The sequence below is a fragment of the Lygodium microphyllum genome, chromosome 9, assembly GCF_053477565.2.
Source record: "Lygodium microphyllum isolate KBCC chromosome 9, Lygodium_microphyllum_v1.1.10, whole genome shotgun sequence".
NCBI classification, from domain to species: Eukaryota; Viridiplantae; Streptophyta; class Polypodiopsida; order Schizaeales; family Lygodiaceae; genus Lygodium; species Lygodium microphyllum.
This window is the reverse complement of record NC_141143.1, coordinates 156,165,668-156,183,806: the sequence shown is the minus strand read 5'-3', so window position 1 is coordinate 156,183,806 and position 18,139 is coordinate 156,165,668. Positions and strand designations below refer to the sequence as shown.

The window sequence follows — 18,139 nt, the reverse complement described above, 5'->3', positions numbered from 1 at the left end:
GCAAAATCCCCAAAGTTTTGGTGAGATTTGGGGTTTTCAAGCAAAAGCCCAAAATTTTGAAAGAAATTTGCAGTAAGTTGTCTTCTATGAAATCCCCAAATTTTGTGCTTATTTGTGACACTGTGCATGAGCAAGACCCATTTGTGTAACTTAATTTTGATTAGGTCTTGAAGCATTGAAAATTTTTTAATATTTTAATCTATTGACCATCAGCTGAAATCGATGTGGCAGAGCAACATGAATAAAAAATACACTATCGGGTTGTCGGCAACCAATTGTGTGCTACATGGCTAACATGTCGCAGTAGGCAAAAGAAGATGGACGTAGCGAGGACAGTAATGATGTGGCCTAATCTGTCGGGCCAAATAGGGGATGTGAGCGGGCTACACAAGAAGAAACGGCCATCGAGCAAGCTGCAACACATTGTCGGATAGAGGCAACACACGCACGAGGCAAACATTGACAATTATGTATTTTGATCAACATAGTGTATTGAGAGACAAGCACCAAAAGCAGAGCGTTAAAGGACAACTGCGTGACGGGCATGGCATGCACATGGACAAGCATGCATGGCAAGACAAGATTGTTGGTGCACAAGTGAGCAGGTGCTACTAAGACAAACTGATGGCACGCAATACAAGGGACACAAAAGGCAGTTGAGCTTGAAGGCACCCACACCGAGAAGAAGGAGAGTAGTCGAGTACACGAGCAAAGTGGCACCACTTGAGAGGTATGGTTTTGAGTCAAAAGAGCAAGACAGAAGAGAGTGCTAGAAGGTCACATCCACTATGTGAGAATGAATGAAAGTACAATCCCCAGGTACTAAGCACCACACCCACTGACGGGTGTTCACACGAGGAAAAAATGCTGCTCTAGCTAGAAGGTAAATAGTGCCCATGAGATAAGGAAGATTTCACACCAGAACTTAGGAGGAACATGATAAGTGTAACATGGAGCCCTATGGAGTATATTATTTGGAGCATGAACCCTCCATGCACTAATGGAATCCTAATGGCTCAAGGTAGGGAGCCCGATGTAGAAGTACAGACCATAACTCTAACTGATGAGTGATGAGAGCACCCCTCTCATGCAGCATTTGCAAAGGTCCTATCCACCCTGGATCGCCCGTCCAAAACCTCTGCCAATCTGAGCAATATGAGGGAAGTACTCATTCAGGCTAGGAAAATGGACTGCAATAGCTGTGCCATCTTCAAGCGTGAAATAATCCTTGCCCTCAATCCATCTATCAAAGAAGGCAACTGCAATCTGGGGTCTAGTGGACTCGTGGTGAGTGCTGTTGCAAATTGCTCCAGTGTACTAAAGTTGATCCTAAAGCACCCCTTACCCAACATAGGGTATTCATCATTGCATAGTGTGTTTGCTGCATTGAGCATCGTATTCTGTTCAGATTCATTCATTTCAGTATTCACTATGTTCAATGTCTCTGAGTTATCCTAACCCTAACTATGTTTTGTTATTGATCTCTATTTGTGTTTGTTGTATGATTGTATTTGTGTTTTTGTGTTAAGGCATTTCTTTACATCAAGTGGGTTTGATGAAAGGACCAGTAGCAGTGTTGCTACAAGCTGTCTTAACATGTGCCGTTTCAGGCAATTCCTTCCTCTTTATCATCTTCTTTTCCCTTAACTTCAGAAATAGGCACTGACCCACAAGTGTTGAACTTGAAGGGTGCTAAGTTCATAATCCAAGGACTGCTCAAGGGCCAAGTATGATTGGAGGTCTGTCTTGAACAGGGTAGCAGGTGATCAGATGGGTCCGGTGGGTCAATAAAAGGACTGGCAGCAACAGTTGCTATAATCTTTCTTAACAGGCCCCATCCAAGGCAACCCCTTTCTCCTTTTCTGTCTGCCTCTCACTTGGCTTCACTCACCGTAACTCTTGCAGGCATAACTGTTAGAGCTGCCTATATCATGTCTCTCAGTATGTGTATTGGTGGTCTATCACCAACTAATCACCACATCACAGATGATACAAGGCTGATACAAGGCTGCCACTCTGTCTCTAACATCGAAATCTGCATTGGGACCAAATCCGATCTATAGGATAGTATCGGCTGCGGGAGTTGTGGGAGCTGCACTGGAGTCCCCTAAGGTAGATGAGGGATCGGCTACTGTCTCATTGATCAAGTTATCACCATCAAACTACTGTGCATGTTCTTGTGTTGCTGAATTTCCTGTGCACTGCTGGTCTTGTGGCATCCCTTGTGAGGAAGGAAGGAGTGATGAGAAAAGGGCAGAGGCCATCACTTGAAACAATGCTGCTAGGGTGGGAAGAGTAGAGGTCATGATGGCTAGGTAAGGTACCTCAGGGAGATTTTCTACGAGCTGATAATAGGGAAGAGATCTAGTTGTAGAGGAAAGTGGTCTTTCCATACCCGCTTTGAAAGGATTGGTTGAGCCTCTGTTTCAGCCTGCTTTTGCCAAAAAATATTTACTCCTCTCAAACGTTAAATGCATTGAACATTTCATCAACTTGCTTTTGTCATTTAGGAGCTGCTTTGATAGTGGCTTGTACATGCATTGTTCCTATTTTCAAATCAGAAATTAAATTCATCAGCAGAAAATATCTTGGCTTCAGGTGGAGGAACTAATGTACCCTAAATAATTCCGACTTGAGATTTTCCTATGGATGAATGCATGCTATTTCTGTAGGAGAAGAAAATTTTCCCATTGTATCTTACGTTTGCAAACATAAGTTTTTTGCATACCAAGAAGAGTAAGAATTGTGCTTCTATTTTGACAATTAGTTTGTGGATGGAAATATGATGAAAATTTCAAAGTGGTGTGAAGAAGAGTGTGGAGGCACTACTAGAGTTTGCACTGAGAAAACACAGAGTATACAACCATGATAGAAGCACAATGAGACAAACACAAACACAAAAAGCAAAACTCAAAACTCAAACACAAATAGAAGAAGGGATAGAGAGAACACAACTCTCATGTGAATGAATGCTCTAAATGAATGTAAGAGTATACAATGTGCCCAAAGGTAGAGCAGTGTGTCAGAGAGTGATGTCCACTGGAGACGAATCCCAAGTGCTGTGACCACCAGTCGGAGTGACGGAGTGAGAAAAACACCAAACGCTCATCACCAAAGTGTGAGGGAATTGAGGCGACTGCAGAGGATATACCTAATGATGTGGGCGAAGTAGCAAAACGTAGCAATAGAATGCCGCAATAAATCATCGTAGTAGAACACTGCAGTAAATGTGGCAATAAAATGCAGTAAAACGAGATGATGGCAGCAATCCCAAAGGCTGGACAGCCACGTGTGTATGGACTGATGGTTGGAATCTCCACTCAAGGGTCAAAAACCTGCACATCCAAGATGATGCTGAATGGGCACAACCTGTCTATGTATAGATGAGGATGGACCCTCCAAAATTAGGATTTTACTGAACTCTGTCGAACCACTCCCCGTTTTAGGGTTTTCATTAAATTAACCTTGTTTTGGGGCTGTTTAAATGGCTGATCAACATGGAATGCATTTCTTACCTCAATATCCCTCTTAGGCCCAAAACACAGTGAGAAAGCAAGGCCAACCCATTCTGCCAAAGGCATCCCGCCCCAAAGTAGCGAGGGCATTGGACAAAGGGTGCACAGTGGCTGCCCAGCGGCCAGCCAAGACTACAGAGGCGATGATTATCTTACCCAGGGAGTCCAAGTAGTCACCCCAAAGAGGACAGGGCATCGAACAAAGGGTGCTCATCGGCTGCCCAGTGGCCTACCAAGCCCTACAAAGGCGGATGGAACTACAATGAACATTGATTTTGTTTTGTTTTTTTAAGTGAGAGACGGTTTGCGGTCGATTGAGGAGAAGATGGGAGAATGAGAAGAGATAGTTAGGTCCGACCCATCACAAAACAAACAAGCTACCCATCCACTCAAGAATGTCGATGACGAGGGAATGGTGGTATGTTGTACAAACTGCTGGTGGAAATAGCATAGGATCCATCTACTGGTCCTCTGCACAATGAGTATGCTACATGCTGTGAAAAGCTCATGCAACAAGTGCCACTTGGACAATGTCCCTCATGGGGAAATTGTTCACTTGCCCAAGCACCCTAGTACAAAGATTATGAAATCATGCAATGCAAAGGGTGAAGATACAACAAGAGGGGAAGGTTTATGTCAAAGACAAGTACCGAAACTTATAGAATATCAAGAAGGGTAGGAATCCCCTATCAACCTAAAATGGTAACGCCAAAGGAGGAAGAGAAGCCAAATGTCGATCTTCATGAAGTGCCGAGAACCATGATGAGAAGAAGCATCCCGGCAGGAAGAGCGAGGTAGAAGTCACCACCATGTCAATGCTGGTAGAAGAGCCAAACTCCTAGGAAGATGAAACCATGAATCGAATGGTGCACATCCAATGTTCCTAGCTCAGGTAGGACGAAACAAACCTGTATGTTAGCCCTACACTGAAAACAAAGTCTACAAAAGAGAGTAAGATCAACAATCATAGAGACTAGTGGTGGGATGCTCAAAAAAGAAAAACAAAACTAAAATGAAAAATGAACTGAATGAAGAAGTGTAATAATGCAAATGTGTATGTGTGTGTAAATGTAGCGCAAGACTTAAAAATCAAAGGCTTAGTGTGGGGCCACTGTTGCATACGGTGAGGTGGGGCACAAGACATAGAAGGTGCAGTGGAGTTCCTAGGAATGGATGCATAAAGTGCAATAGGATCGCTGCTATAACAAACCAATCAGTCAACCCCTCAAGAGTAGAGTAGGATGGCCATCCGCTGAGACTGTCTGTGTGTCACATGTCCAATAGCCGTGGGAGAAGGAGCAAATGGGGAAGAAGCGGGAGGCGTAGCCCCACTAGATTGTGTAGTCATAGTAGTCTGCTATGGTTTTCTAGGAGGAAGAACTTGGGCCTTGGTATGACACACCTCGTCCACATGGCCCAACGTCTGGCGGTGAGTACAAAACCTATTTTTCTCGAGAATTTTCTGCCAAAGGGATTGAGGTTATTTGTTTTTGTCGAAGGAAGTGGCATCACCCTTGTTTTGGCTTGCCTTCACATCTTGCGACTTCTTGCCACTATTGGTTTTCCCTCCTGAAGAAGAGGCAACCAACCCTCGCTTCTCTGAATAGATACGAGTGAAGGACTTCTTGTGGACTTGATCATGTAGCCTCACATAACGCAAGAACTGACACTCAAACTAGTAGAAGATCGGCAATCTAGGCAGTGAGATAATGTGCTGGATAAAATGGAAGTATTTGTTGGGCAACTTGTTCAAGAAAAACGTAACCTATCATTATCTGACTTCGGAGAGACAAACTCGGCTAGTAACCTCCAATATTCAGCCAATACTACTTTCAGATAATCCCCTTCTTTAATGGAAAATTATTGAAGCTCAAAGTCAATGTTTATACACCGAGTACAATCTCTCGCCACATAGTGCTCGATGAGATGACTCCAACATTCTGATGCAAGAGGAAAGTGCTGTAACTAAGAGTGAAACTCAAAAAGCAAACCCTGCATCAGCTCGATATTGGTTGTGGCATTGGGAGCTCTTCATAGATGGATGTAATCAAGGTGGGCTAGGTGAGCGTCAGGCATAGGCTTAAGACCAACAAAGGTCCCAAAGACCCTGAGACCCAAGCACTTGCTACATATAGTTCGACCAAGTATTATAATTTGACCCATTGAAACGAGTCTTGTCCATGATGGCATTCTTGGCCGATACAACAACAGAAGTGCTCGTGCTCGGATAAGGTGGATAGCGTGGATACTGCGGCCGAAAGGAATATACTTGAGAATGGGTCCCATAACGCCCACCAAGCATTCGAGAAGTGTGCACAGTGGATCCAAATGTGTGCATGGGATGACTAGGCATGGGCATTGTCGTCGCATGAGGACCCCAATGGTGGAGGAATAGAGACATGTGGAGCAGAGGATGGAAATCCCTATGTAGGAGTGACCCATGGAACGTGTGACGACGCACCATAAGAAAAGGATGAAAATCCATGCATCTGAGAGGCCATGGGGTGTGTGTAGTTGGGGATAGTGAGGGGAATGCCCATCATAGCCGTCCCAAGTGAAAAAGATGTGTTTACATGAGGAAAGGTAGAGAAAACTATGTTAGAGGGTGGAATTCCTTGTAACAAAGTCCCATAGTGCAGAATGGCTTATGGAAAAGCATAGGTGATAGTATTAAGAGGTGGAATGCCCCCTAACGAGGCACCGTGATGTGAATATGGGATAGAGCGTGAGAATGTGCTAGGAGCGGAGACAAAAGGTCCAACTCCCAGTGTGGTAGAGGTGGATATGGAATGTAAGCCGAGGTTTTGAAATGAGTGTGATATGGCTTCAAGAGAAGAGGGTGGCATGGAAGGGAGAGAAGAAGAGTAATTGACTTATTCAAATGAAACAAAAGATGTAGGTATACCTGATGATGAATGTCTGCTTCTTGAGTCCCCCTCTATTAAAATTTACATACATTTGACCATCCAAATCTTGCAAACCAAAAGGCAAAACAGGAGAGGGTCTTGATTCGAACGGCTCAAAAGGGTTGTACAAACCTAATACAGGGCCTGGCCAAGATGATGAAGATGGATCACCAATCGTCCCAAATGCCATAATGCCTACATGATTAGAAAGGTGGCCACCCTCACCAACCAATTCGAAAGGAGTAGCAAAACAGGAAGAAGGGATGTCTTGAGGTTCGTATTTTTTGCGTAGGTAGTCAACCTGCTCTATGAGCTTAATGAAATCCTGAATATCTTGTATGGATGTAAACATAGAGGGTGATGGTGAGGGTGAATATGGAGTGTCGTCTTCTTCGCCGAGTCCAATAATGCCTCCTCATGACCTCCAATGATGGAGAAGCCTAATGAGACATCACGGGGTCATGAGAAGGTGTCTGTGACATTACGATTCGGTTACGAGTCGTATTGCATGCCTCGTGCAAAGGCTAACACTCCACAATATCTACAAGATACTCTTTATAAGAGCACCAGCTCTGATACCATGTGAAGAAAAGTATGGAGGCACGACTAGGGTTTGCACTGAGGAAACACAGAGTGTACGACCATGATAGAAGCACAACGAGACAAACACAGACACAGAAAGCAAAACTCAAAGACTCAAACACAAACAAAAGAAGGGATAGAGAGAACACAACTCTGAAGTCAATGAATGCTGTAAATGAATGTAAGAGTATACAATGTGCCCAAGGGCAAAGCAGTGTGTCGGAGAGTGACATCCACCAAAGACGGATCCCAAGTATTGTGACCACCAGTCGGAGTGACGGAGTAAGAGAAACACCAAATGTTGATCACCAAAGTGTAGGGGTTTTCATTAAATTAAGCTTGTTTTGGGGCTTTTTAAGTGGCTAATCTGCATGGAATGCATTTCTTAGCTCAACAAGTGGTCCCCAAATTCTCAAATAATTTAACCTTGAACTGAGTGGATGTGTCCCTTGCTGCACTACCCTTAGCTCAATAGGACAAAGCTTGGCTGAAGGTTTAGCAAGTGGACACAAGCTAGGATAGACCTAGAGTTGGTCAATATGGATATCCATAATAAAGAAGATATTAGCTTTATCCTAGTTTGTAGGATGATTGAACACAGTTTTCCACTCTGCAGATGCAGCCTGGAAGCAGGTAGGCCAAGATGTGGCCGCTCAACCACACCCATTGAAAGATTGAGAAATAGACCATTATATCCTACTGAAGAATAATAAGAGGCTTCAGTGGATGACTGCCAGAGAAATCGAGCCTTTATTGGAGGCTCTTTAAACATTCTCATACTAAAAATAATGCCTTGTCTACTAAATATATAAAGGCATAGAGACATGTTATGCAAGGCAGAGATTGTGCACACCAAAAGCATCATTAACAGCCACACAATCTATTTCTAACAAATATAGTACCTAGCTATCCTTAAGGAAGGCAAGGAGAAGATGGGAATTCGGAAATTGCATTTTTTTGGTTTCTTACAGGAGCATCAGACACCTATGACTCTTGCAGTTCTCTAAATGCTTCTTCAATACATCAGTTGGTATGCCGCAGACTTCACATCCACCCTCATTCACATTAATTTCATCTGATTTACTTTATGTTTTCTTGGTATTGTCAAATCACCTGCCCAGCATCCATTGCCCCATTCCCCTTATAGTGGCTACAACATTAACAATAGCATACCTGGCAGTTGGTGAGAATTTGCATTTCAAATTTACAAATAACTACAGGTCACCTGACTTGATACACTTAAATGCGGAACTATATGTGTATTCCAATCACTACCCTTTCTGTCAGAACAAAAGTCCTATCAAAGCAAAGACACATTGTTCTCTGTTGAAAATACAAAATAGATCATTGTGGAGCCTATCATGCATGATCCCAACATCTACAGAGCAAAAACAATGGCTTTCAGATGTATTAATCAAGATAGACAACATTTTCATTCCAGGACTAGAGATAGATGGAAAAAGAAACTAGCCTGTCAAATCCAGTTGTTCCTGTGAACTCAAAATCGTATACATAAGTTGCATGCGTGTCACAGCAAATGATATGTTGCACGTTCTCAAATTGTGGATCAGGAAAGAAATGGCCGTACTGCAAAACATGCATAAAACTGACTTTATTAAGGTGTATCCTTGTCACATTCGTATCTGTTCTAAGAAAATGCACATTCAACTAAAAATTGAGGGAACTATATGTGACCTTAAATGGAAGATGCAAGAAACCTGAGTACAAAGAAAAGCCTCTCTGCTTGTCATGTACTTGGAGTCACCTTATACTCTCTCCCTGCTAATGTGGAGCATATGAACAATCTCTGTGAGATCCTAGAGTGAGCCTCTGCAATAGGCATGTCTTGTAGATCTATGGTATGACTGCATCCAGCGTATCTCTCAGTCTTAGCACACATTTTGCAGGATGTATCCCATACATTGGTTATGTATGAGCGATATACCTTTAAATACGCATTCCCTCATTGTAATATCATTTTCTCCCAAATTATAGGAGAGTTTATGAGACTAATTTTTCCATAAAATTGCCCACGTGAACAAACATGCATATATACACTACTGAGCTCACTTGATATGCAGAATTTGCATGCATGCATGTAAAGTGGGGAATATATGTAGCCTCTTTGTCCCAAACATTAAATCCTGAAAGTGCTTAGATGTGTTCGACTGTCAGTCTGTGTCACCTCTGCAGCTCTCATGTGACACAGAGCCTTTTACACATTCCTTATCCAAACAGGTGTACCTCCATTCTATCCCAATATGAGATGCATGTATACCTGTACTTACAAACATGAATATCTCATATTTCACAAGTACACTTACGCCAATCCCTATCTGGTACCACAAGAAGCTTGTGGGAGAACAGATCTCTCATGTATAAGGAGCTATTGTCACACATGAATAGAAGGGTGCTTGACATATGATATTCACTCACCCACTCAGCAAATATGGCGTCATCAAATACTCATAAAATACTGAGAGTATATGGTTGTGCAAACCTTCCAAATCTTCTCCCTGAATCACTAAGAGAGTTGAATAGTTAGAGTCTATAAGTTGATCACAGTTTCAATAAAGCCTTTGATTGCTTCCCACCAAACCACTACAGCAATTAGAAGACTTCCCATATAGTATATATTGGGAGATGAAATATGAGAAAGCATACAGCATTTGAATAGGCATGATGGAAATCTTCCAAACCTCCTCCCTGAATTACTAAGAGAGTTGAAAGGGTAGATCTATAAATCAATCACAGTTCAACAAAGCCTTTGATTACTTCCAACCAAACCACTCCAACAATAAGAAGACTCCCCATATAATATACCTTGGGAGATCCCCATTTTAAATGACTTGGTCTAGCATGAATCAGCATTGATGTAAACTCTGGGTGCCTACTAACATCCATCATTTGTTGCTGTGTATGTTGATTAACTACAGTAGCCGAAGTGCCACATCCTTGGCCAAGAATCAGGATCCTAATCTTAATTATACTCAAATTAGATGACATGGCTCCAGCAAAGGCTTCTGACGGCTCCAAGATTATAGTAAAACTTCCTATCTTCTCCCCCAAAGCTCCATTTTACTTATGATGGCACACATTTGTACTTGTAAAGCCATATGTACAGCCAGTGGACACTTCCCATGGCCCATTCTTACTGTAAGACATGCAACCAAAACATGAGATGCTAACCCTCGGCACATTTATATGCATCAAAAGCAAAAATGACAAAGGTAAGTGCATATCTTAATGATAGACACCTACAGAGTTGAAAGACCATAAAATGATGATGGAGTACTGATAGACATGAAATGAGTTGTTGATTGAGCAGCTTCTGCATACTGCCAACTAAGAGTAAAGTTCCTAAAAAATAGTGCAGTAAATGAATTTCAGGTGGAGAAGAGCAGAACCTAACATTTTACTAATGTCAATATGATGATTGGTCCAGGTTATTTTGGATTGTGAGGCTCAAAAGATCATGAAACATTGTGTTATTTTGGATAGTAAGGCTCAAAAGATCATGAAACATTGTATTTGGTTATCAATCAAATCAATTAAGTGCATGTCCCCTTCTTTTAAGTCACTCTCTTGAGCTTATTCCTGTTGATTTCAATCTACTTTAGTCATCTCTCCTGATTCCCAACTCGTGATATTGGAACAGACACAGACTTCAACCCACACCTTGCAACTTTGTAATTTCACAATTATCCTTTCTTCATTAAACCAGGCCCAGCCCTAAAACCATGCCAAAGCTGCCTGCTCAGCAACAAGCATCTTACAAACAGCCCCTCAATCTTAACCTCAGCCAAGACAGGAAAAGTGATTTTGATAAACTCACGATGCAGTGCATTTTCAGCATGACTGCCTCCATACCTCAAAATTGTCACCAGTGAGTTTGATGTCCAGAACATATGGGGAAAGCCATCATGCTGCCAAACCATCAGTTTGCAACCACAAATTATAAAAATATCTTACAAAATGCAAATGTCAATCGCAAAGCACTGCTGTCAGGGGTTGACATCTGAATCTCTGCTGAGGGTGATGGCATGCCTGCCAAGAACACAACTCCAAAGATGATACTTGCCTGTGAGACAGCAAAACCCAGTTTTCACATTTTAAGGTAGTGCTGTAGTTGCCAAACGCAGCTCTTGCTGCTCAAAACGCTAGTATAGAATGGACACCCGGGTAGGCCACAGAAAAACACAACTGTGAGGATCCAGCATGGCTGCAAAATGAAGTTATTCTCAGGAAGATGCTGGCAGTGAGAGAGGTGTAGCAGAGAGCAGAAAATTTGCAGAAGGATATGAAAAACTGCAAAATGAACAGGATACGATGGCATCACCTGCTCCATCTACAAAAAAATAGCAGTCCCTAGTCAGACTCTGCAAGATGTGCAAAACTGGGAACCAACTCTGGATCATTTGGAGCCGCACTTGCTCTCAAGACTACAATCCCAAACCATAAGAAGAATTTCTACATGGAAAAAAGTGCGAGACCTAATGTGCACACCTCCTTTCATGGGCCTTACAATCACCTCCTAGTCTCTTCCATCCACCTCCAAGTTTATGAATCGTTTTTGTCTAAATATGAGTGAGAATTGCAAAAGTATGAATGTGCCCCTAGAATATAGCCCTAGTGCATCTGGTCGCATCCACATACACCAAGCAATGGTTGTACCAAGAATCTCCACTCTATGATAGTGTTTTATGACCCATTCTGCCTAAGCCAAGTTAAAGTGCTCTCACTTCCTCTACTTACCTCTACTTACCTATTTGTCTGCTCTCACTTCCCACATCTAGCACAAGCAATTGGTTCTCTGCCATAGCCAAGCCAAGTGCCAACTACTAGGCTCCTGTGCAATAATAAACAAAGAAAGAAAGGCACCTGTGTAATCTATTGTTGACTCATCACTGAAAATCACTCGAGTTTAATCCTACTCATCTGGATGCCTCTCCCTAATTTGGTGGTTTATCAAAGATGGGTACATCATTGGGTGCCTCTCTGAAGGGATCTCTCCAAACCCACTCCCCATGAGTCCCACTATAGTCTCTGGAGGGGCCTCCTATATGCCCAATGCCTCCAACCAGCTATCATGCATGTCATAGCATCCAGATCTAAATACCAACTCCTGTCTCAATGAACCACGACCCTAAGCATTTTTTGAAAGTGAACTCTGACTAACCCAAATTCTCTCTTTAGAGCGTGCCATCCTCCTGCATGCAAGAGGCGAAAATTCTCTCTCTACTAGTAGCCATCACTGTCAAAAGAATGACTCCTCTGGTAAAGAGACTAATCATCACCACCTCCATAGGAAGGGAGAATGTGCACAATCCAAAACTCTCGTATATGACAAAGGTTTGTTGTGGAAGGACCCCTGTGGTGGGAGCAGAGCATGCTACAAGAAGCCGCTGAGTCAAGAATGAACAGAAGCTACCTGCTACCATGGCCAATCCACAAGTCACTGTTGCTACCTGGGGGAAGTTGCTCATTGGCTCTAAGAGAAGGGGAGTGTTGGGGGTGCAGGGTGCCGTTTTGGTGCGGGGCACCGTTTTGGGGCAGCTGCAACGGGAAGAAGGAGCAGCAAGAGGCCAGCCAAGGGGACAAGTCACAAGAGGGGGAGGAGTCAAAGCAGTGTGTTGTCTATCAGAGCAGCACAGCAGCAGAGTTGTGCTGAGAGCAGGACTGCAAGGTTCTGGAGATGCATGCCAGAAGAATGAAGGTGCAACATCAGTAGCACACACACACAACTAAGGAGGGGCATGAATCGTGATCCTTCTAGCAGTGCATAGCTACGGCAACACAAGGGGAGAGGAAGAAGGAAAAAGGGAAAGAAGATGCAAGGTTAGAGGGAAGTGTGAAGAGCATAGTTGCCAGGAAACTCATTTCCTATGGTTAAACTCATTTCATACATGGGCCTTTCATAAATGATGCCTATTTTAATTTATTTTTTTAAAAGCCCTATCCTAAAGAGCTTTTGTAATTAGCATTTATAATACATTCATTTGATATGTTGGCATGGATTATTCTTTATCATTGGTATTGATTGCAAGGGTTTCGTTTGAGTTATTGTCTATCTATGCTTCTTCTATATTTAGTGTTAACATTGGTCATGGATAATGGACTATAATGCATTTAAATGCAGATGTTATGTTCAATGGTAATCTGCACAGTACAGAATCGTGAATCATTATCCATCTATCCTAGCTGTCATATGAATTAGACTCTATATGTATATTAAGTTTTATTTTTTTCCAAATACAGTGTGGCTAATTATATTACTTCAGAAAAAACCTTGAATACAAAGAAGTGCTCATGCTCAACAGACCAAGCTCGAGCTGGTGAGAGTCACAGATACATCATATATACAAGCCTCTCAAAGCGGTCTGGGGGGGATAGGGGCAAGAAGCCATGGAGGGGGGGTGTATCGCCATCTGGGGCTGCCTGCCTGCATCACGAACAATAGGTCCTGGCCGCCCCAAGTGCGCATGAAATGACCTCGGAGCTCTTGACGAGCCCTGGACTCGCCCTGCACCTGATCCCATCGACCTCGAAGGGAGTGGATGATGGAGGTCCAGAGCTCTACTAAGGCCGCCTGTACTGAAAGTCTCTCTCCGCCGAAAGCCACCTGACACCGCGCCTTCCAAAAATGCCAACCAGTAAGACTCCCTATGATTTCCCATACCTCAGAGTGGTCTGCTGTGGGCTCCAGTACCTAGCGGATGGGTAGAGCCTCTAAACCCACCACTGCGCACGACCCTGCCTCGATAATGAATATCGTATCCTGCATCCCGGCCTCATACAGAAGGTGACGGCCTTGGCTGACCGCCTGCCAGCAGAAAGCACCCCAAGAGACACATCCAAGGCTGGGTGCTATGCGGCGCAGGATGTGGCATACTCCTCTCCACACGAGCTGTGCCGCCTCACACGACCAAAGGCAGTGCTTTGGGGTTTCCATAGACTGCTGTGTGCAGCACTTACAAACTCCCTCCTTCTGCATCTGGGCAAGCCAGCTTCCCACCGCCAAGCCTCCATGTGCCACTAGCCATAAAAAATATGATACCCTCCTCCACCTCAGGCGGCGCCAAAAGATCTGTCGGAACGGCTCCGTGATGTTATGCTCCGCCCAGTGCCTGCTATGTGACGGCGCCCAATCCATGTCCTCCTACATCAGTACGTGTCTGCCAATCCTGGCGGTGTACTCCAGGAACCTCGGTGGCTTCTTGGCGATCGCTGTGGCCGGCCAAAGCCACTCTCCCGAATCCCACTCCAGTTCATCAAGTGGCCTTCCTTCCCAGATCTAGAGACGCCACTCCCTGAGCTCCTGCCAAAAGACCAAAGGGTCCAACCGCCATGTCTTCCCTTGAAGGCCAACCACCCGAATCTTCTTCCATGAAAGGACACCTATCCCCTCGTCCTATTGCCCTCTGTCAAGAGCCAAACGCCCCCCCTCCTGCACTGTGAAAAAGGTCCCAGGTGGAGCACCACCCACTCGTCCTGCCACCTGTAGAGGGATGCCTGCTCGTGAGAACCTAGCGGCCCATACCTCCTCGAGCTCTATCGGCTCTCGAAACGGGGGAGCAAGCCACTCCTGAGGTATCGCTGCGTCTATCTCCCTTCTCCTCAGCTCCACTCCTTGCTAGCAGCCTAATACTTGCTTCAGTACCTCTTCGTCCGCCATCCTGTACACCTCCCGCCATGTCCTGATGGTATGAGCCGGGCCAGTCTCCCAACCAGCCCACAGGATAAGGGGGCGCTTGCCAATTTGTGCCCTTCCCAGTCCTTGACCAGGGGTTTCCAAATCACTGGATGTGAGGCACTCGCCAATCTGTGCCCTTCCCGGTCCTTGACCTAGGGGTCCCAAATCACCGGCTGACGGTTTATCTCCTCCTGCCAGCCAAGGGGGCTCTGGATTAGGGCCTTACGGAGGCCCTGCCACACACAGAGCAAGCTGCGTAGAACGGATGATCTGGGTGTGGTGGGGGGCGGGGGGCGGGGGGGGGGGGGGGGGGGGGGGGGGGGGTGCGGGGGGGGTGATCTGGGCTTACGTGAAGATCCATCTCAGGGACGGCCTCCAGTCACCGCCAAGCCTCGGTCTACAGTCCTGAAGACCTTCCTGCAATAGGGCCTTCCAAGTCTACCCTCCCGATGTGAGGCCACGGACAACTAGCTTGCCCAAGAGGGCCATACTCTAATACTCTGGGTCGATGATCCCAAGCCCTCCCTCCGACCGATGTCGTATAATGGTCGCCCATGCCACCTTGGCCCTAGAATCCCTAGAGCCGTCTAACCCGGACCAAAGGAAAATCCACACTAGGCGGCGAAGCTGCATTAAGCAGGAGGAGAAGCACCAACACGAGGCGATGTACCAGGCCGTCGCTAGGAGAACCTAGTTAACTACCAGGGCTCGGCTGTCTGGTGAGAGGCGAGCCGTGCTCCAGTACGTCACCTTCCTCCAAATAGAATCAAGGACTGGAAGAAACTGTTGGGCGGGAGTGATGTCGAGTCCCACCTCGAACCCTAGGTACCGAACGGTCTGTCCTCTACTCACCCATCTAAATCCCAGGTGGATGCCCCACTCCGTGCTAGAGTCCAGGTCTGTGAGGAAACCAACCAACTTTCGCTAGTTGATTTTTGCTCCCGCTGCAGAACAGAACACCTCAAGAGCCAACCTCACTCTCTCCAGCATCAACTCGTCATCCTCTATGTAGAGCACTGTATCATCTACATACTCTGAGTCCAATAACTCGGTCTCCTCTCTTACTGGAAGTAGGAGGCCACGTAAACCGCTCACACGTGACCTAAGGAAGTGAGACATCGCCTCTGCAAAGAGAAGGAACAAGTACGGGGCCAGGGGGCAGCCCTCTCGGACCAATCTCTCCAGCCGAAACTCCTCCCCTCGCCTCCCTCCTATGAGAACCCTGCTGGTCGCCGATCTGTAAAGTGCGGAGACCCTACAAATCCAAGCCTGGGGAAAACCCAACCTCACCATGGTGCCCTCTAGGAAATCCCAGTCCACCCTATCATAGGCTTTCTCAAAATCCAAGAGTAGTACGGCCAGTCTCTACCCACTGTACTGGACCCACTCTATCGCCTCAAAGAACGTGAATACATTGTCCAGGATGCTCCTATCCTAGACAAAGTCTGCCTGTGTGTCATGGATGATGTCTAGAAGGGGCGTAGTCGCCTACCAATCATCTTTGCCAGTGCCTTAATGGCCACTCACAATAAGGTGATCGGTCTCCACTGGGAAAGCTCCAACCGGTCTCCCCCTTTGGGGAGAAGACTGATAAGGCCTACCAATAGACTCCCTGGCATCAGTCCTGAAGTGAAAATCTCCTGAAAGGCCATTAGTAGGGGGTCCTTCACCACTTCTCAGAAGGTAGTGAACAAAGCCTTAGAGAGGCCATCCTCTCTCGGGCATTTCTGCCTGTCTTGTGTATGGAAAGCCTCCTCTAGTTTCTTCTCTATGAAGGGGGCTAGGAGGGAGTGTCCCATCTCCTTTGTGATGAGGGACGAGATGTTATCCCAAACCTGTTGTCTACATCGCTATCCTCTAGCTGAGGTTGTCGCCTGCTGGAAGAGGCGACTATAGTAGTCGGTGGCAATCAACATCACCTCGTCTGGGCTAGAACGGGTCCTCCCATACTGATCTCGGAGGCTGTGTATCTACTCTCTTGAGGTGCGAGGTTGGTGCACCTGAAAAAACTCCCTGCACATCGTGTCCCCCTTCTGCGCCCAGAAAGCTGCTGAGGTGAGAAAAGAGAACTCTAAGCGCCTGTCCTCTAGGCCAGCGATGGCTGCTCACGCACGCACCTCCTATGCGTGGAGAGTGGGATCCCCTAGTGCCTCTTGTAATAATCTCTGCATGGCTGCAAGGTCCAGTCGGATTGCTCTCTCCTCCTCCCAGCTCTGTTGCCTAGCGTGTATGGCTGCCTCTTGGCAGATTCTGCTCGACTCAGCTAGGGCCTCTGCAACCTCCTCTGCGATCTGGCCCCTCCTGCCCCACTCTTTGGTCCAAATCTGCTCTATCTGTCTCGTCACCTCCTCCCTCCTATAGATCGAGTCATGGATCGTGTATCTAGGGTAGATGCTGGGGGATCTAGTGTCAGGAGAACCGGGCAATGATCGGACAATGTAGTGCCCGCCAACTGCCCAATCTGACCTCCCCGAGAGCCTCCCCACTCTCCCACATAAAACTTGTCTAACCGCTCCAGCACGACTCCACCTAGCCGCCCGTATCCCCAAGAGAAGTCCAGAGACCTCTCTCTCCTGTGAAAGGCAGGGTCTCTCCAGGCATCGCGTGCTCCTACTGCCAGTAAAAATACCTCCCATGTCTCCTACTCCTCCCCGGCCATGCCCTGGTAGTTTCTCCCTCTGCCCTGCTGGTCCTCCAAAGCCTCCGGGCTGTTGAAGTCTCCTCCAACAATCCAGGAGTCCATCTCTAAGAGTCCTTCCGCGATCTCCACCCAGAATCTGCTGCGTGCCCTAACCTCTGTAGGGGCATAGATATTAAGGACTCGAAGGCACGAGTCCCCAAAATCCAATCTGATCCATAGCACCCTCCCTCCCACTATCGTTCGGTGGTCTTGAACACAAGTGGTAAGACTCGGACCAATAGAGGTGCACACGCCTCCACTCCTACCGCGGGCACCTATGGCGTGCTCCCAGTAAGTGTGCGAGCTGCCTGAGAGTACCTTCCCTACCCGCTGGGCCAAGGTGGGGGTGAGCTTGTGCTCCTGTGAAAGTAAGATGTCGATCCGTCCGGCAAGGGCAGGCTGGAACTCCTGCCGAACAATTGATTTCCTGGAACCACGTGCCCCACTGTAGTGGAGGCTATTCACATTCCAAGATGCGAGGTGTAAGCTCATGGGCAAACCTGTGACTGCCTGAACAAACATCTGTTCGGTGTGGAGGCTGCTCATGAAGAGGAGAAGCTATGAGGCATGCAGGTACGCTTTGCCGCCGGTCTGGACGGTGAGCTCCATTCCCCCATGGTGGCCCTCGGCCGGACCATAGGGGTGATCGAAGTTCCAGGTGGTACTATCAATGCATCTATCAGCTAGGCTGAGAGTCAAGACTCTGTGCACTGGTAGAAACGGGCCGCCTGTGCCAGGGGCCACTCGATCACATCCCTCAAAG

General features: G+C 46.2%; 1 protein-coding gene across 2 annotated transcripts in view; it reads right to left on the bottom strand.

Moving 5' to 3' along the window:
* LOC148031760 (sec23/sec24 transport family protein) overlaps nucleotides 1–18,139 on the bottom strand; it is a 151,395-nt gene that overhangs the window by 59,110 nt on the left and 74,146 nt on the right. For both annotated transcript variants that reach the window (XM_087685415.1, XM_087685414.1), the window contains exon 9: nucleotides 8,475–8,590. In XM_087685415.1, coding sequence (XP_087541541.1) covers nucleotides 8,475–8,590 — 116 coding nt within the window. The remainder of the gene's footprint in view (nucleotides 1–8,474; nucleotides 8,591–18,139) is intronic.